Source organism: Nothoprocta perdicaria, unplaced genomic scaffold (assembly GCF_003342845.1).
Source record: "Nothoprocta perdicaria isolate Ctin4 unplaced genomic scaffold, notPer1 scaffold_26, whole genome shotgun sequence".
Lineage (NCBI taxonomy): Eukaryota > Metazoa > Chordata > Aves > Tinamiformes > Tinamidae > Nothoprocta > Nothoprocta perdicaria.
In genome coordinates, this window is record NW_020455488.1 from 3,591,324 (window position 1) to 3,610,697 (window position 19,374).

Here is a 19,374-nt window from a genome sequence, read left to right on the forward strand (position 1 = left end):
GGGTGAGCTCGGCTTCCCCGCCGTTACACACTGCTATTTTGGGGCTAGCCCAGGCAGATCTGGCGTTTACCTCCCTCCTACTGCTTGGCTAAAAAAAAAAAAAAAAAAAAAAAAAAAAAGCAGCCTTCCTCCAGAGGAATTCATGGAGGTTTATTGTATTTTGTTGAGCATTAAGGGGAAGAAGGATGGTTTATTACCTGTCTTGTTCTCCTGCTTGGAGAGAGACTCTCTTAGCTGATCCTGCCTCTGGATACATAGTGCAAGTGAGGCTGTTCTCTTACTTTATGAAATTTTTCATTACGAGGGCTGCCTCCCAGCCAAATAGGGCTATTTCCATAGCAAAGATTAATAGAGTTATCTGGAAGTCCATAAGAAAAAGTGCAATTCCTATAGAAATTATTGCACTGCCTGTTGTCAAGGGAGAAGCTGACCCAGATTTCACGTCTATTGAACCTTTGCCCAAAAGCCACTGGGACTTCTTGCCTCACTTTCTAGGGTTTCCTGGATCTCCGAGATCGCTCAGTCCTGACCTGTGCTTTTGGCACGGCCTGCTGCCGTGGGCTTCTCCCCCTCCGTTGACGTGCACCATGTCCAAGGGAAACAGATGTGCTCCACACATTCGTTAGGACATGGCTGTGCGACGCGGCCAGCGAGAACCAGACAGCAAACAACTCTCCAATAGGGGAAAATCCAYCCATCCACTAATAGGAAAAGAGCAGCCTCATCGCGAATAACCAAAGACTTCCCCAAGACACTCATCAGACCATCAAGGACCAGTTATTAACTGCCAAAGGTGTGCGTGGATTTGCAGAGCGTGACAACGCCAGGTGCTCCAGGAAAGYCTGCAGGCTGCCTGGTCCTACGAGCCCCTGCAAGCAGGTAGCACTGCTGGTGGCTCCTCTCTGCTGAGGGATTTGGGGTTTTGTCCTGACCAAAACCCCGTGTCCTATTCAGCCCAACACGGTTGCATGGGAGGAAGCCCAGCATGGTTGCAAGAAGACACTAACAGGCACATAAATGGCATTTTCCTCCTCCGGAGTTCATTAAGTGAACATATATCTGACACCTAAAGGCATTTTCTAGCTGAATGAGAGATCACTTATACAGGAACTCTCTAGGAGGTAAAATTGCAAAAAAAAACCCCACTCTTTCTCTTCGCTTTCAAACAAATAACTGCTAAAATTTCTGCAGGGAGACATGAAACACCCAAACTCTATATTTGAAATCATCCATAAGCCAATGCTATCCTTGCAGTGGGCTCCTTTCTGCAATAAAATTGGACCCAGACACCATCTAAAATCTCTCCTGGCCACGGCTCAGAGCTAAGCAGCTCTCTCCTGGAGGAATGACATTGGCCGGGTCGGATTCTTCCCATTTTTTTTTAGCACTGCTTTGGCATCATTGGCCGGTGCTGCTGCTTAATGACACTCAATTAGAACCCAGGATAAATATCACCCCATTAGCTGAGGAACTAATAAGGTGTGGCTGAAGGAGCAAGTACTGAGAAGATAAATCACCCCAGCACAGTCCTATTGCTAACAGATAAAGGTTATTTTAATGTCTCCATTAAAAACTCAATTTTAAGGATTTATAACTCAGTTACAGCTGTTTGCTTGGGCTAAAGGTTACAGCTAACTATCCACTTTCAGCTTTCCTCATTATTTAAAGTCAGGGAGTGGGCAACCAGGAGCTGCACACTCAAGGGTCTACATGCCACAAATGTCAGCGATGCTGGGGGAAGGCAGCAGGAGGGAAACACGTGGCCAACATGGGATTGCTTCCTACAAGGATCCTGCTATGTCCAGGTTCAGAGGACCTCATGCTCCGATGTCCCTTGCGAGGCTCCTCTGGACACATCAGTGCTGGGATGCACTGGGCTGCAGCTGATTGCCATGTGCCAAGCTGGACCTGATTGCCCTCTTTGGGCAATGCCAAGGAAACCTGTTGGCATTGAGGAATTAGCCAAGGAAACATGAGTCTGGGTTGGGCACCATCCTGCTCAGGCAACGATGGCTGGTTTCACTCTGCMGTTTGGGAAAAGCTCCCTGAAATAGAGGCCTGAGGGGCAGCACAAGACGCCTTGCCGCAGCCTGCTCCCTCTTACTGCTCCTCTACGGGGGAGGAAAAAAAAAAAAGGGTCTAAAAAGAAGCCTGTTCCTGTGTATTTATATTGAGTGAACTCCCATGCACTTCAATGAATTCCTCTTCAGACTAACTACCCCAGGCAGGAAATTAAGTAAATACAGGGAAAAACACTCCACCCTATTTTTAGATAACATTAGGGCCGGAGGTAGAGCCTTTGGAGCAGCCTTGTGTCAGAAGCAACCCTCAGCACTGATGCGTTGCTTTCCAACCTAGAAATCTGAAAGCCCTTTGCAAAGGAGGCAACAACTCATCTGGTTTCTGAGCCCTGAGCTAACCCAGGACTCCCTAGCTGCATTTTTGCCCGCATTTGTTGCTCTGTTTTTGCAGAGCAGCTGCTGAGTTCGTYCCCACTGTGGCAGCCTTGGGCACAGAAGAGCAAAAAGAGAGAAACAGCACAATTTTGGTAACTGGGGATGATGGGGATGCTGGCAGGCTCCTGGTGGTGGCCAGGTCTACCCTTAGGCTGGTGACACAAAACTGTAAAGATGAACTACCCAGAGAGACTATTCCCCAAAGTATATATATGTGTGTGTGTGTATATATACACACACACGCAAATCTYTTTAATGACATTTTGCTGCCTAGCYTCAAGCCCTGTCCAAAAAAGATTCTCCAGAAAGAAATCACCATAAGGAAAACCGAAGCAAAGCTGCCCAAGGGAGAGGTGCTGCAATCCCCCGTGAGCACATCCCAGCCCCACTTCCACCACCCCACATCTAATTGTTCAATGAAACAAACCCACCCCCAGCCCCTAAAAGAGCGACTTGAGGCTTTGAGGCAGCCTGAACAGACCAAAGGCATTGGCATCCCTTGGAGCACGTGCTGGAGAAAATATCCAGGGAGAGCCTGGAGCAGCGACGGTCACTTACCCGCGGCGGCAGTGGCCGAGGGGACGGTTTCTCAAGAGCGCCAGAAAGGTCTCTTTCACAATGTTTTTAAGCCAGAATTGGGCATGCTTTAAAAATGCCTCTTTCTAGAAACAAGCATGGGAAGGACACAACATCCTGAGTGCGCTGCCAGTAAGTCCCAGTGTGCCGCCTGCTGCCCAGAGCCCTTGCATGGCTTTGTATGGAGCCACTTGGCAGATCCTGGCCTCCAAGGGCTTAAAGAAGAGAGAGGTGAGTTTTTGCAGTGCCTGTGAGAGCTCCTGTGCCCATCCCGCCTCCGATCCAGCCCTGCCTGGGTGAGCAGGAGCGGCCGCGGGCCACAAAATGGCTGCTCACGGACACAAAATGGCTGCTTGCGGCCACAAAATGGTGGGAAAAGGGGATGCACCTTAGATGGCGGAGCTGCCATGAGGGGACAGGGGGAGCTCGCAGTGCCTCGAGGATCTTCACCACCTTCACCAGGGGGAAAGAGACACGGTGCCGGGTTGTGGCCATCGCCTCCTCGACCCCTCGCTCCCCACGCGCGTGTGCTCCCCACCAAAGGCCGGCCTCGCGCGCTGCCCCCCGCGCTGGGACCTCGAACGGGGCTGAGGGAGGAACGCGTGTCCCCGGGGCGCTCTGTTCTCCACACCTTTTTAATGCCATGCTCAAAAGCCTGCTTGGCCAATAGACCAGGTCCATCAACTGTCTTCCCATCATCATCTGGCCCCCAGCTCGCGCTGTAAATGTCAATGTAATCGGGTCTGATGCCAAGCGACTTCGCTTCAACAACATCTGTTACATCGCCATCTAACATACGAATGCCTAAAAGCACAAAAACATCAGACATTAGGGGCTTAGTGGCTTCTTGTCCAAGCACAAGGGTTGCAATCAAAGGCCTCTTGTTCGTGGTGGTGGCAGCTCGAAGGCTCCTGCCACCTTGGGGGGCTTAAAGCAATGCCTCAATCTCTCTAATTTGATTGCAAATGTCAGGGAGGAATTAAAATTGCCCCTCGTGCGGAGGGTTTGGACAGCGAGAATGTGAGGTCCCCGCACCCCCTGGCCATCTCAGCTTCATGGCGGCAAACTCCCCATGCTAAGGAAACATGTTTTTAATTAATGCAATAATTCCTGCCGCTGGAGAATATTAGCCCCTTTCCCAAATACTCACCAACCCTGCCCACTCTTGGGGTTGAGGGATGTGGAGGACAAGCCTGGCACCTCATGTGGCGGCTTGCACTGCCCACACTTAGGATGCCAACCCAGTGCTCAGGCAACCCTGCTGCCCATGAACCTACGTCTTGTCTCATTTCTTGCAGGAGAGAAAAAATGCAGAAGCCCTTATTTATAATGGCATTAAAAAAATGATGTATGGATACCTCGAGCTCAAAGTGGAGCAGGGGAGGCCACAGCACAACGTGCAAAACCCAGGAAGATGCCCGAGCACTTTGCAGCCGGATGGCCATGGTCACCTTGGCCAAAGGCAAGCGGCAGCTTCCCACGAGCTGGAAACAGTGGTGCTCTGATTGCCGCCGTAAAGAGGATGAAGCGGTCAGGGTTGCAAAACATGGAGCCCTCCGTCATCGCTGCTTGCCGGGATGGAGGGGAGCCCCATAGCAGGGTCAGCGCTGCAGCTGTGCAAACTCGGAGCAGGGCGGGTTACATGGCCGGGCCGCTGCCCCCTCCGCCCTGTGAATTCCCACCAGGAAACAAATTCCCACCAGGCACATGAGGAGGTTGGAAAGCACTGATTTAATCAGCTGGAGAAGCTAGTGGCAGGCTGGCTTGTGCCAGGACCCTCACTATCCCGATGGCGATGGAGAGGGGGCAGCCAGCGAGAAGGGGGTTAGAGCACCAAGAAGCCCCATTACTAGAGAAGCAGAAAGATCAGCAGCTGTTAGGAAAGGGAAAGCACCATTTCCAAGATTTCTGATACCGCACTAACAGCAGGGAAACCATGTYGGACATGCCTCCCCCTGCCATGCTGAGAAATGGCCTTTGCAGGAAAGGTAGTGCCGGAAATTCTGGTGCCTTATTTTGCCAGCCAGTGAGTCTTGTTTATAAAAAAATGCATTTCCCCTTCCRCGTGTATTTTTCTTAAAGAATATAAATGCAGACAGACTTAATTACAGTTGCAGCTGTGCTCTGGACAACAGTCAACTCAAATATATTTTTCTGACCCTGTCCCCTACCAGCCAAAAACTAGCTTAAAAATACAAAGTGAGGGAACAGAGCAGCGCACAAAAACTTCCTTTTCTTGTCACATTTGCTTGAAAAGCCAAGAGGCACAAGTGAAAGGACAGAAGCTGGTGTCAGAGCCATGCTCAGCCACAGCAGAGCAAGTACAAATGGCTAGATTATATTTATTACATGCACATGGGTGCATTCATCAGCAAGAAGCAAAACTCCGTCCAGATCACCCTGCAGTATATCCCAGGTGAACAAACAGACCTCGGAGGCTGTTCCTGCTCCACCCTGCACGTTGTTCATGCCAAGAGGAAAGCCAAGAGGATGCAGTGCTGGCCTGGGAAAGCTTGCCCGGAGGGAAACACTGGTGGAGTGCCGGGCATGAAGAGGGCAGCCCTGGAGTCAACTGCAGAGCGAGGAGACYGAGGGCGAATAAAAAGGCGGCCAAGGAGAGAGAGGGAAGGTGTTTTGAGGAATAAATCTGCTATTTGCCATGCAGTAAGCAGTAAAGGCCTCAGAAGTGAGCATTAGAGAAAAGAGTAAAAAGAGAAGTGGTGTGGCAGGACTGCTTTTTGTTTATTGAACAGTAATGTATTTTGCCTAGAGCAAATGGAAAGCCATGCAAGAGCAATGAAGAGCAGCGGGTGAAATTAGATGGTTGCTTTCTGAGAGTGACAAATAGGCTTCCCCCACAACTTTTGCTCATTAATCGCTGCTTTATTTGCGTAATCCATCCCCAAATCACTTTCAATGAAGCTGGAGCACATTTTCCTCCGCAATCACAAACTCGATATGATTAGATTTTTTTACCCTCCCCTCTTTAAGTTGTCTAAATCCCACAACCTCCAGCTGTCCATCATGTTTTATGGCTTCGCTCGACACCGGGTTCCCACCTCCCCAGCATGCACACATGTCGAGGCCCTCATTAGAGAAATCAAATTAAAACGGGAACCGCAGCCGGGTTTMAAGTCGACAAACCACACTCGTCCCCATGGCTGTTGCAGGGGGCTGGCTTGGCACAAACACAATGCCCTGATCCCACAGGAGACAAAACTGCTTAAATCCCCCCAAGCAGAGCAAAGCCAAGAGGCTCCCTGTGCCCGGCACCCTGCAACCTGGCTTTGCTGCAGCTTGGTTTGTGCTTACAGCTGGTTTGCAAGCCCAAAGACTCGCATTGAGTCAAAGCAATGGAGCCTTAATACAGGAGAGCAGCTTAATTTTGGAATAACCTAAGCAGCACAAGTCCTCCTGCATGCCCGAGGGAACAGGGGATGGGATGAAGAGGGATGTGCCCAGTGCCTCTATTCGCCCTCCCGCAGTAATTTGCTTCACTGACGTGCTGGCCCATGACAAGGACGGCTCCAAAAGCCCTTTGCTGGGTGCAGGGCCCCCAAGGGCACCTTGTGCCATGTGCCCCACAGACACCAGTCCCGTCTCCTTAAACCCCAGCCTCTGGCAGCCCCCAGGAGCTGTCCCTCCTTGCCACCTAACAGCAGTGCCAATACACTCCTTCCTTGCATTGCAGAATGGAGACCAAATCTAGGTGCTTGAGTCCTTGCTCCAAGAGGCAACACATCTACCAGCAACCAGGGCAGTGCCGGGGTCTACAGACCGCTTTGGGAAACGCTCCTCTCCCATTCTACACCGCAGGGTGCAAAAACACCCAGGGAACACCAGCCCAGCTGCTCTGCACGTGACGATTCCTCTGGCTTGCGCGGGCAGGGATGCGCAYGGACAGCCCAGCGTGCACGGAGCGAGTGCAGCCTCCGTTAGAGCTGCTGCTTCCCTGGGTCCCCACGTGCCCCCCGCCGCGGCTGCCGAACGCCCGGCTGCTCAGATGAGTCACTAGCTTAAACAGCTCCTCTAGCACCCGCTGCGTCTGAGCTGGTTGAAAGCTGCCCTGATGCAAACGAGCTTTCCGGTTCTAATTAGCAGCAGCAAGGCAGTTTAGTGATAAAGATTAATTTGCCCCCCGGCCCTGCACTGCCTGGCTGGGGCGGCAGCAATGTGGGGTCYGTGGCCCCCCTGTTACGCAGTGAGGGTTGGCTCGGTGCCTGCTTTGCATTCCCGGGTGGAGATCTGGAGCCGTGGCAGGGATGGCAGCGAGCGCGGCGGGTCCTCACCCCACCACCCAGTGCAGGAGGGTCCCCAGGCTGCCCCAGTTCCCCCCCAAAGGGCTCCAGGGTCCCTTGTGTTGCCCCCCTAGCACTCATGGCTGAGAAGCAGGAGGCTGCTGACAACCCCTTGCCCAGGGTGGCTACAGGCTTCTCTTTTGCACCAATCTTGGTGCTTTGGCACCCCTGGGAGAGCAGGACACCCGGGCACTCACAACCTGGGCTGGGGACACCCAACTTCAAGCTTTCCCCCCCCACCAAAATGCACRGGAGCCGAGTTCCCCACGCCGAGGCTCCACGCGCCCTCCCCACGCTCCCTGCTCGGCACGGCTGGCGCGGCAGCCTTACCTCCGATGCGCGCGTTGTAGGCAATGCCCACGATACAGTAGGAGTTGTTGGCCGCCGCCGCCACCTCCCCGGCGCAGCGCGTGCCGTGTCTGCAAGGGAAAACGGGATGAGCCCCTGGCCAAGGATCCCCCCGGCCGCCGCRTCCCAGCCCCTCCACGGGGCTGAGAGCCACGGTTTGGACGGGAGAGCCAAGGGAAGAGAGGAAATAAGCGGCAAAGCAAATTACTTCTTGCAATCGGCTTTCTTTCCAAAATGCTGCCATGGGGAAGCTTCAATTGAGGTTCAAAAAGCGCACAGATGTTCTGACATCTCATGCACTAGCATGGGGATTCACTCAGAGATCAGCATCTCTATGGGAAGTTGTCCAAGGTCGGCTCCAAAGCAGCTTTTGGCCCATTCAGTCAGACTGGGGAACAGGTTTCCAGAGGTGGTTTGGTGACTTTGCCATGCAGGCCTTGCTACCACCACCAGGATACCAGGGCTCCAACCCTCTGCCACATGCTGCCATGGGACCCACTTATTCCCCCTCCACTCTGCTTTTCCAACCTTCAAAACCTTGATTAAAAGGCTTTGCATCTGATTAACCCTGCTCCGGCCAAGCCTGGCCTTGCAAAGCGCGCGCCACGTACTTGTTCTCGTTGCTGGCATCGTAGCGCGGGGTYGGGTCATGGTCGTTCCCGTTGACGTCGTAGCTTGCCAGCGGGTCCTGGAAGCAGTTGTCATCCATGAGCTACAGGCAACTTAGAGGTACGGCCCCATCCCAGGCTCCCTGCCCGGCTCTTCCTCACCCACAGCACCTCGATGTTACCTGGAGGGGCCCTTGTTGTGGCCCTTGCTCCTCCTCGGACATTAAAACCGCTGCTGACAAAGTGCCTCCAGAAAGTGCCTGGTTCAATATTTCTGCTTTTGCAATTATGCCTTTTGGGGGTTGGGGAAGGGGGGCTGCAAAGTGCTTACGCCACACACAAAATGCAAGGCTTAAATTGCAGAGCCTCCAAGCCAGGAGGTGCTGTATTAGCACCAGTGAGCCCTMTGGGTCGGCAAGGGGGATGTTTTGGCAGTAAATGGCATTTTTCACCTCGTTTCTGACACTTTGCTTAAGGAAAATGCAGGTTTTGTGCTGCAACTCRGAGCTTGTCATGGGCTGGGAGCCGGAGCTGCAGCTCCCGAGCCAAAAGGCAAAGCTGGGATTCGGAAGGAGCCTCATGCAGCCGCAGCACATGGGATTCCCAGACATCACCCCATCTAAAGGCTGCCAGCAAAGCCCCGCATACATCACGGAAACCCATCAGAGAGAAATTCCTTGGTGAGCACTTAGGTGCCCTTGGTGCCAAGGGAACCRTCCCGTTCAGCAGCCCAAACCCGACCCCGCGCCGGGCTCCCTGCTACTCACGTAGTTCTGCAGCAGGTCGGGGTGGTTGCGCTCTATGCCATCGTCCAGGATGGTGACGACCACGTTTCTGCCCGTGTAGCCCCGCTGCCAGGCCGCCAGGAYGTTCATTTCCGAGCGGCAGCGGCTGCTTTTATCCCCGCAGTGCTGAGGGCGGAAAGGGCAGAGCACCAACTCCAGCAGTGCCGCCAGCCCGGGACCGGAGACCCCCGGCACCCACCCCACAACTCACCARTTTGCTCCAATTTCACCCTATTAATCCCAAATAGAAAAGTCAATAAAACAGAGTAGCAGGTAATGTGAGCATCGCTACCTTGCTAGGGCTCATTCCTATGTCAAACACTGCGAGTTCTGCCATCGGGCTCGGAGGAGCTCGCTTGCTTTTACATGGATTTTCCTGCCAWTTGGGTGGAGGGAGGAAAATACCGCAGAGCGAGCCAGGGCTACTCACCAGGTACCACATGTTGGGCCACACCGGGTCGTTGAAGGGCTGCGGGTCGCCGCGGACGAGCCTCTTGACGCGGCGCTTCACCTCCTGCTGCTGCAGCCACTCCACCTGCGAGCGCGRCCACGGTGCTGAGCGCGGCCCCGTGCTGAGCGCGGCCCGGCCCCGACACCCGCCGCCCGCCAAAAACCCTGCAAAACCCCTGCCGACGCCGGCTGGGCATTTGCAGGATGAAGCAGCAGCTCAGAAATTAGAAAGGAGGAGGAAAAGAGGGGGAAAAGGGAGGAACAGGGATCTGCTGCTGCTAGAGGAGGCTGAGATGGAGGCATTTGCCCCTGGTAATTCCATGTTTTTGCCTTCGGAGGCTGATGTATGGATGGGGTCTCGGTGTGTAGCTGTAGGCTATACTGTTCTGCATGAGCTCCGCTCTGAGGATGCCAGCAAGCCCTCCTGCCCTGCTTTGCAACCCCCAGAAAAGCCCCATACACGGCTTTTTTGTAGGGAAAAGCGGAACAGAGCAAGAGGGGCCTCTGCATCTCAGTGCATGCCTGCAATTCCCTGTTTTGCAATTCCCACTGCCCGGAATTGCTCTGCTTCAGGGCGGGCAGCGGGGAAACACCTCTGTCCCGAGAGGCGCCAGGGTGGCCGTGCTGGACACATCCCACATAGGCGGAAAAAGGGGAGAAAAAAACCCGCAGGCAACACCTTAGGGAGGGAAGATTAGGAAACGGGACTGCAAAACCGAGCGTGGAACTGAAGGAAACTCAAAGGGCAATTGGGTTCCTGCGCTGTGAGCCACAGGCGGGTCGTGGCAGCCCTTTTGCCAGTGGGAAGCAGCCCTTGGAGTAGCATCTCCCAGTGCAGAGCGAGCCCATAAATAACCACACTGAAAACAATAGCCCCCTGGAAGCCACGAAGCTCGAAACATCTGCAAGCGATTGAATTCGCTGCTTCTCCTGCAATATTCTGTTTCCATCTTTGCCATTCCAGCTCGAGACGTTCGTGCCTCATTGTGTCTTGTGGTAATTATTCCCTTTTGTTTTTCCCCTTTGTGCCATGCATGCCAATTAAGCGCCATTGAAAACACCGGGACACCTCCCAAATCATTTGCAAATGGGAAGAGGGGGAAGAGAAGGCGCCTTCCAGCACATCTTGAGCTCCAGCTGATAAGTAAGGACTGGAGAGAAACCAGAGCTAAACGCACTAACTGGAAGCCCGTAGAGCAAGATTACGGTAAACGTTAATAGACTAAGAGCCAATTGACTCCGTTTGCATGATAACCAGGCTCATTTACATGGAGGCATTTCAACGCGGATGGGAATCCGTAATTTGCTCCAATGCCTCTTGGCTTCCCTGAGGGGAAACAGCTTTAATTAGAGGCTAGGCTCACACGCAGCCGGTCCCGGCGGGTCTCTGGGGCCGGAGCGCTCCCATCCTGGCACCAACCATCCCGTTRGCGCTTCCAGAAAGTGCTGCCCACCCCATCCATGTATTTTACAGCAAACCCCTCTGCAAAGCGGGACAACTGGGAAAAGGGGGTTTGCTGCATGGGACGAGGCTGCAACAGGCAGGGAATCCTCAGGGAAAGTCTTGTTCCTCAATCCCAACTTTCCCATGACAAGGAGCGCAGCGTTTCGCCCTGGGCAGCACTGCAGCAGGTCCCGCCTGCTCCGACTTCTCCTTTTAACCTCCCCCCCGCCACTACTTTTGTCAATTCAGCTGCAAGGAAGAGAAAATCCCTTCGGATGCTTGCTCAAGGAAAGAGCAATGCGCAGCCGCTGCCAAAGGCCTCGTCCGTAGCAACCACGGAGAACCAAGTGTTGTGGCAACTGGATCCACACCCCTCGCGCACGGATGTCTCGGCTGGACAGCCTCTTTCCCCCTTTGCCATCCCCGTTTTGCAGGCAGATGTTAGTGTTTAGGCCCTTGTAAGTGCTTTTCCTCCCCGATAAACACCCTGGACCCTATGAGTCACCCCGTGCGTGCGAAGGAGGGTGTTTGGAGGCTGCAAGCACCATGGTCCCGCGCTCGCCGGACACGAGGACGGCTCCGGAGCGGCACCCGGAGCATCGTGCCGAAAATAAGCACCCCTGGGGCTCGCGTCCTACCTTGGGGTCCATGCGGAGGAAGTTGTGCGGCCCCCGGCTGCTCAGTGTCGAGCGCTTGAACGTCCGGCCGTGGTGGAAGTGGTAGTAGTTCTCCAGGTTCCCGATCTGCAGGAAGAGGCGGGAGAGGGTGCCGGCTGCGTTCCCAAGGATGCTCGGAGCCCGTGGCCAGCTGGAGCACATCCCTGGGCCCAGCCATCCCCGTGGGCTGTCGGAACAAGCTGGACGGATTCCCATTATTTACATATTTATCATACTTAATGCCGCCAGCTTTGCCAGGGCCTCTTTGGAGAGCGTTAAATATGTAATTAGCTTTGCCTTTGGTGCCAGTGTGTTATTTTACTTACTTGCCTTTACTGCAGCTCGTGTCATTTTTGTGTGGCAATTTGCTGCCACTCAGATGGGTTTGAGCCCCTCTCCCCTCCCCTGTGTGGTTTTTCCCCGTTCCCCATGGAACAGCTCTGCTTTTCCCAGAGCATCCATACGCAGAGCCGCTGCTCACTGCAAACTCTGCCTRCCTGTGCAGTTGGCCTCTACAGCCCCCTCCTCAAATTCATTCCTTAGGGAAGCAGGGAGAGGCCTAGATATRCCCAAGCCTTGGGAGAAGCTTGCGCTGGGCTCCTCAGGCCCACTTTGCCTGGAAATCCCTGCTCTTTGGGCCATACGGTTTAGTTCTGCTATGTGCTGTTTCCCAGTCTGTGCTTTGCAGGTTTATACCACCCCGCTCATCCTAATCCCTGCTCCCCGTGGCGCTCGTTTTAACAGAATCACCATTTCCAAACAAGCACCCGATGAAGACGCGCTGCCCTTGGCGGCTCCCGCGCTGCCCCTTCCGGGGGTTTTTAGCAGRACGCAGACAAATGAATGCAAAGCAGCTGTGCATTGCAGATCAGCGACGGGATGGGAGCAGAGCGCCCGTGCCCGGCAGCACCGAGCTCAGCCGCAGCCCCTGGCACCATCCATGGGGCGCCAGCCAGTGCGGTCCCACGCCAAGCACAGTTGCTTAACCCAGGCAGGCAGGGGCAAACCATCGGGTTTTGTAATATTCGGCTATTTCTCTCTCATTAACCACCGTTCTCCTCCGCACGTCCCCTCCAAGGGCCCTTGTCTCCCATGGGGTCCCGTGAGAGCCGGGGATGAGCTTGTGTCCCCGCTGCTCTCACTCTGAAGACAGCGATTAGGAGACCACAAGAAAGGAGCGTTGCTTCATCTGAGTTTTTCTGACCGGTTTACAATTTCTGCCTCCCTAAAGAACCGCAAGACGAGGAATTTATACTCCTCCCAAGACAGAAGAGATGGGTAACTTGAATATTTTTTAGGAGAAGCAAGAAAGGGGTGAAATCTGTGTCCAAGCAGCTGGGAACGCGGAGCTGATGGAAGGGGAACATAGAGAGCATGGTCTGATCCATCCCAAAGGAAGCCCGGCACTAGGCAGCAGAGTTCTTTACTYGTGGGATTTGCTACAGGAAAAAGGAAACCTTTTCAAGTGGGATCCAACCTGAACGTTTGCCCTCCTCTGAGCAGGAGTTTGGGCCAGATGAYGTCCAAGTCTACCCTTCAACTTTAGGTTATCCTATGCAGAAGAGTTTAAAAATGCAATTTTCATCTAAGAAGTTGATAAAGGCAGGATTTGCTGTCCTCTGCCCCRAGATCTAAAAGAACAATTAACTCGGTGCGGGCTCCAGCAGAGCTGCTGCAGCAACAGGAGCCAACGGATGATCCGTGCAGACGGAAGTGCTGCAGAAACAACAGAATTCGGTTTATTTCTGTAAGTGGCATCCGTGAGACCGAAGCCAAAATGCTGCTGACAGCCCTGTGCCCACCTGCTAAAGAGGGTGTTGGCAAACCCAAGGGAGGGCAGAGGAGTCTGAAATACAACRGGATCCCACTAAAGCCTTGGTGCCCCCAGATGACCTCGGGGAACAAGATTGTCCTTCTCCAGCATGTCCGAAGGAGGCCAGCCCCATGGAGCCACATGGAGGCCAGGCCACTCCAGTGGCAAGGGAGGCCCCGGAGGTGCCGCAAATSCCGCGTGTGAATGATCCCGTGGAGCTCGAGTTCTGCAGATGGTACCACCTGCTTCCCAGACACCAGGTGGATGTCGCCACCGCAGACGGGGCAGTGCCCGGGGCAGAGGGCACCTCTTTGCCATTTCATCATCACACCAACACCGTTTGACCCCCTTGTGGTTCCCCACCACGTCCCCCGGCTGCCTCACAGGGGTTGGCACCGCGCTCCCCACACGGACCTGCCTCCCTACCCRGGTCAAGGGACTCGTGGTCACTTTGGAAGCCACCTAGAAACTCTTGTTCCTTCCCCCGTGCTGCTCCATGCAACTATTGATCTTGATTTTTTTTTTTTTATATCCAACTGCTGCCAAGAACGTGCAAGGGAGGCTCTCATTTAAACAAGGGTCGATTTTAATTTGCCCAATCGATTAGCAGTTGCCGGCTGCGGCAGGAGTTTCAAGGGAATTGCGATTTTTTTGAGGCAATCCAAATCTGTAGTTCAACAAAAACGAGCTGAAGTTTTTCTGCCTTTTTTTCTTCTTAATTACGGCAAACAAGCCCGGCAGAGGGTCGGTGCGGCCCAGCTCCGCTCGCTTGTGTGTGCGGCAACCAGAAAGTGCTTATCAGCCTGCGATGCCCTCACGATCACAGCAAGGGTAGTGATGGCCCCGTTCCTACCAAGCAAGGAGCGTTTTGAGGCTGAAGGAGCAGTTTCCACYCTTGGCAGGACGTGGGTGGAGAAGGACACCCATGCACCCGGCATCGCACCGTCCAGGAGCCCATGGAGACCCGCTGGGATGAGTCTCTGCAGTTTTGGCCTCAAGGACTGACACTCTCCCTGTAAACAGGCATCTGCCCGTCTGCTCTGGGCTTGTTTTTGGGAGGCTGAGGTTGCCTGGAAAGCAAGAAGTCAACTCTCATAATTGGCACAAGAAGTTGGTAATCCACCAAAAGCGACGTCAAGGCTGCTGGGTTGTCTCCATCCACCCGACAGGGCGAATTACAGATACCTCACATCCAGGCCCAGAGGATGGAGGCAGCAAGAGAAGTCTTGATTAGATATAAAGAAAATGAGTTTTCACGTAGCGTGGTCACCCATTAGTCAGTAGAGGTGGTGGGCTCCCTCCTTGGAGATATTCAAACCTCAGCCAGTCAAGGCCCTGGCTTAACTTCAGGTTTGGACCRGAGATCTCCAGAGATCCCCTCCAGCCCGAGTTACTCCTCAAAGGCAGCTCTTCAATCACACTGCTTGTAACAGCCCTTATCTCCTCTAGATTGGCCCCACACACAGATAACCACAGGAAGGGGAAGGTGACCTGGCCTCCATCCGGGAGGGTGGTCCCTGTGCCAGCACTGGGGTTGTGGCCAGGAGGCTGCTCCTGCACCGAGGCCATCGGTTCTTAAACAGGTTGGAGATCCCTTGGAGCTAGCGAGACTCCACACCGGGTTGGTGGGAATGCTGGGGCAGCTGGAGGGTTGTCCCATGGCAGTGACAGATGAGGGTCCCAGCAAGGCCTGAACTTGGGTCCAGGTTGGACCCAACGCAGAGCTGGAAGCCCCTGCTCTCCAGAGAGGACCCCAGCCCAGCTCGGGGGTGTATCCATGAGGTCCTTCAGAGCTTCCCCCTGGACACCAAACAAGGAAGGGTTTCGGTGCGGCTGTGCCGGGCCAAGGGCAGGTTCATCGGAGAGACGCTGTGGGCCCAGGCGTCCCCGGCCACTCCAGCAGCGGCTCCGCACGCCCCGGGCAGCGCAGACCTGTCCCGGCTTGCTCCATACGTCACAGCTTGCTCCATACGTCCCGGCTTGCTCCATACGTCACGCCTGACAGGGCTGAGCCAGCGTGCGGGGGAGTGATTTACCCCGGTCTAACTGCTCGCTTGACTGAAATAAAAACCCAACGAGCTCCGCATGCGAGTTCCCGCCGGTGAAGGGCTCACCACGGGGCTGGGGGGCCTCAGTGGGCTGCCACCTTTCCCACGGGGCTCGGGGGCCTCAGGCCCCGGCGGCCCTGGCAGCGGCGCCCTGAGCACCCAGCTCAGGGCAACGAAACCGCTTCCCATCCCCGGACTGGCCCTTTCTCCCCACTGCCGTTCCCCTGCAGGAGCGGGTTGAGATCCCACCCGCAGAGCAGGATCAGCCTGGAGAAGCCCACGGTGGTGGCCACGTGGGGTCAGAGCCAGCCAGGCGGGTTTGACAGTTTTCCTGCATCTCCGAGGCTCTCCCAGGACCGGGATGGAGTCCCAGGGCCAGCTCCAGACATTCCTGCTCCCCGATTCACTGTCTGCCTGGCCWCCAGTGCCTTATCTCCACCCAAACAGCTCCCACCGTCTCCCCACCGGGCAGGGCTCCCTGGCGGCACCTTCCCACCATCCCTGTGCCTTGGGAAGGAGCCAGCTCCAGCTCCGCCTTGTCTCCTGTGCAGCACTTCGCCCCAGTTGGAGCCCATGGGCATCTGGCTGATCCATGTCCCATCCGTGGGCTCCCCGAGCCCATGGGCATCTGGCTGCTCCGTATCCCGTCCATGGGCTCCCCGCCTGCCATGACGGCAGAAGAACAAGGCTGGAAAATGGGACTTCTCCACCTCTATCCATCGGGACTGGGGTTTCTCATGGGAACAATCTCAGGCACGGCCAAATGGAGACACCCCTTCAGGTGGCCCTTCCGAGCAGCCGGCACTGCCGCTCCACGCTGCGTTCCACCACCCTGGCTCTGGGCATCCCTCACTCCCAGGAAGCTGCAGATCCAGCTGCTGGACCAGGGCAGAACACCCGTGGCCACAGCCGGGTTGAAGCCCAGGATCCCCGCGCAGCTCTGTGGGCGGCAGCAGCTGCCAACGCGATGCCACCGCGCGAGGCGAGCGGCACCCACGGAGGCACACGGCGCGTGCGGAAAAGCCGATTCTCTGGATTTGGCCCTGGAGACACTGCCGTGGGAATCACCTGCTGGCTCTGGGGGGCTTGTGCTAAGGGAAAAGGAGGAAAGAGCTCAAGGAAGAGTCCCGAGAGCAGCCGAGAGCCTGGGAAGCCACACGGAGGTGCACGTGCTCCCGCTGCAGCGTTCGCAGGCAAGGCGGGAGCCAGGAACACCCTGATGCAACCACTCAAATATTTCTTTTGGTCTTCAGCCTGCTCGTGCACCAATCCCCTGGAAAAAGGGCTCTGTGGAAGACAGTCACCGGCTGCCAGAGGGGAGCAGAAACCCCCGCAGGCACCAAGAGCCGCATGAGACAAATGCAAACAGGAGGAGAGGTGCTTATTTACCAAAGGCCAGAGAGTGGGAGAGCTCCAATCAAGATGTCCCGAGCAGGGATAAACACAGAAGCCCTTTAATTACATTACATAGCATGCAAGACTCCGCTTTTCTGCCCATAAGATAGRCACGTTTGGATAATATCACCGATTCCTCGCGGGGCCTGGAGAAGAGCCCAGGGGCTGCAAACAGGCGGGTGGGATCCGGGCAGAGCATCCACGGTGGGAGCCCATGTCCCGGTGCAGCCTCCCCGGCACGATTTGTTTACCCGACATCCTGCCACTTTACATCTCAACCCTATTCTTAAGTATAATTAAAGCGAGGTTATAATTTGCAGCTCAGGAGACACCTTCTGCAGCGAGACAAATTGCAGAGCCACCCAGCCAGTGAAGCGCCGGGCTGCGGCCAGGAGGAGAGACTCAATAAACTCCAGAGGAAACTCTGAGGACACCAATCCACATCTGGAGCACTTAGAAAGATGGGGAAGAGAAGGAAAGCTTGGAGGAAATGGAGCTGCCGTGATTCAAGTTGCCTTTAAGCTATAAACGTGCTCTAGGGGGRTTAAACCCGAAAGTTCCTCGTGTTCCTGACTTCTCAGATAAACAGGGGACAGAGAGTCCAAAGTTTGCTAAAGCCACAAATGCAACTTTCCAGGGATGGGAATCGCTCGTGCGAAACCGCCGGGCTGCTGCCTGGCTGGAGCTGCGGGTTTAACGGGGCCAGGAAAACGGCTCCGAGCGGCCCCGGGACCGGCACCGCGCGCGGCACCGCGGGGAACGGGACCGGGCCGGGACCCCTCCCGCCCTCCGGGACCTGCCCCGGTCCGGATCCCTCGCTGCGCCCGAGTCACGGCGCCTCTGCCGCCGACACCGGCACCCCGGCAGCTCCCCGGCACCCCGGCAGCTCCCCGCTCCCGGCGCCATCCCCTGGCACCCCCCCGGTCCCGGGACTCGCGGCCGCTTCCCGGGCTCCCCGCTGCGATACCTCGGACYCCTCCACGTTCTCGGCCCCCCGGCAGTTCCCGCGTGCCGGAACCCCCCGCGATGCTCCCGGTACCGCTCGCGTCTCGCCCGGGAGGYACCGGGAGGGTCGCGCCGGGTCTCGCACACGGGGGTCCCGCGCTCCCTCTCCCGGGGGTCCCGCCGGCCGCTCCCGGCCCCCCCCCCAGCGCTGCGGGACCCGGGCACCCCCCGAGCACCAACCTCCCCTCGGGCCGGGGCGCGGGGCCGTCCGGGGGGGTCGGGCGGCTCCTACCTGCCCCAGGTTCACGTATCCGTAGGCGGCGGCGAGGCGGGCGGCCTCGGCCGGGCCCCCCCGCAGCCGCACGGCCCAGTGGTTGGTGTAGAGGGCGCGGGGGGGCTGCGCGGCGGCCAGGGCCAGCAGGCAGAGGCAGGCGGCGGGGGGGCCCGCGGCGGGCATGGCGCGGGCGCCGGGGCCGGTCTCGGGGCCGGGGCCGGTCTCGGGGCCGGGGCTGCTCCTGGCGCTGCTCCGGGCCGCGGCTCCGCGCGACGCTGCGCTGGGCGGAGCGGCGACTTCGCCTTTTAAAGCGGCCCCGGAGCCCGCGCGGAGGCGGGGGATGCTCCGGGGGGCAGGCGCGGGCGGCGGGGAGGGCCCGGCCCGGCCCGGCGGCAGCGGCGGGGCCGCGGCAGCCCCCGCGTCCCGCCTGAGTTCAGCCCCCCTGGCCCCCCGCATCCCATCCTGCCGGCACCCCCCGCATCTCGTCTGCAACCCCTCTGCCTTACCCCTACATCCTGCCTGCATCTCCCCCAGCACCAGCATCCGCCAGTATCCTGCCTCTATCCCACTCCCCTGGCACCCTCTCCATACACTCTGCACCCCACCTGCACTCCTGGGCACCCCCAGCACCCCCTGCATCCCCCCTGAATCCTGCCTATGTCCCCTGGGCATCCTCCAGCACCCTGCCCTTGGGGCATCCTCCTGGCACCCTGCCTGCATCCCCCAGGCAGCCCCTGCCTTCCTGCAGGATCTGCTTTCCTKCATCCCCCCGGCATCCCCTGCATTCCTGCAGGATCTGCTTTCCTGCATCCCCTCGGCATCCTGCCTGCATCCCCCAGCCCTGCTCCTGTGTTTCCCTCTCCAATCCCATTCCTGGCTCGGTCCCGTCGCACTGAGTTGCAGCAAACACCAACATGGTGCAAAAGTCCAGCCGAGCAAACAGGCGGCCGCGCTGAACTTCGGCCCGCGCCGGAGCCGCGGATGAGGAAAGCCCTTCCCGGCATCCGCCTGGGAATAAAAGCAGCAGGGTGGAGGTCAGGATTTCCAGTGCATAAATCTGACTCCTTTCCTGTGGGGAAGCTCAGCCAACCCCTAAGCATATATATTTTAGGCATATATATATATATATATATAAGAGTAGGTTTTGGTGCTGGGAATAGCTTCCTAATGGCAAAGAGAGCAGAAGCAAAATGCTGCTCGGACCCAGAGGGCAGCCTGTGCTCCCTGGCACAGCCTGGAGGTCACAGYGGGACCAGGAAATTGCCTTTGGGCCCGACT

The 19,374-nt window shown here is 56.5% G+C and overlaps 1 protein-coding gene across 1 annotated transcript in view; it reads right to left on the reverse strand.

Annotated features, from left to right (window-relative positions):
- PCSK6 (proprotein convertase subtilisin/kexin type 6) overlaps positions 1-18,190 on the reverse strand; it is a 40,635-nt gene extending 22,445 nt beyond the window's left edge. The window contains exons 1-7 of the mRNA XM_026040579.1: positions 18,115-18,190; positions 11,604-11,708; positions 9,502-9,606; positions 9,054-9,197; positions 8,290-8,366; positions 7,661-7,749; positions 3,664-3,836 (exon numbers count right to left, since the gene is read on the reverse strand). Of these exons, the coding sequence (XP_025896364.1) occupies positions 3,664-3,836; positions 7,661-7,749; positions 8,290-8,366; positions 9,054-9,197; positions 9,502-9,606; positions 11,604-11,615 (600 nt within the window). The 5' untranslated portion in view covers positions 11,616-11,708; positions 18,115-18,190. The remainder of the gene's footprint in view (positions 1-3,663; positions 3,837-7,660; positions 7,750-8,289; positions 8,367-9,053; positions 9,198-9,501; positions 9,607-11,603; positions 11,709-18,114) is intronic.
- Between the last annotated feature and the right edge of the window lie 1,184 nt (positions 18,191-19,374).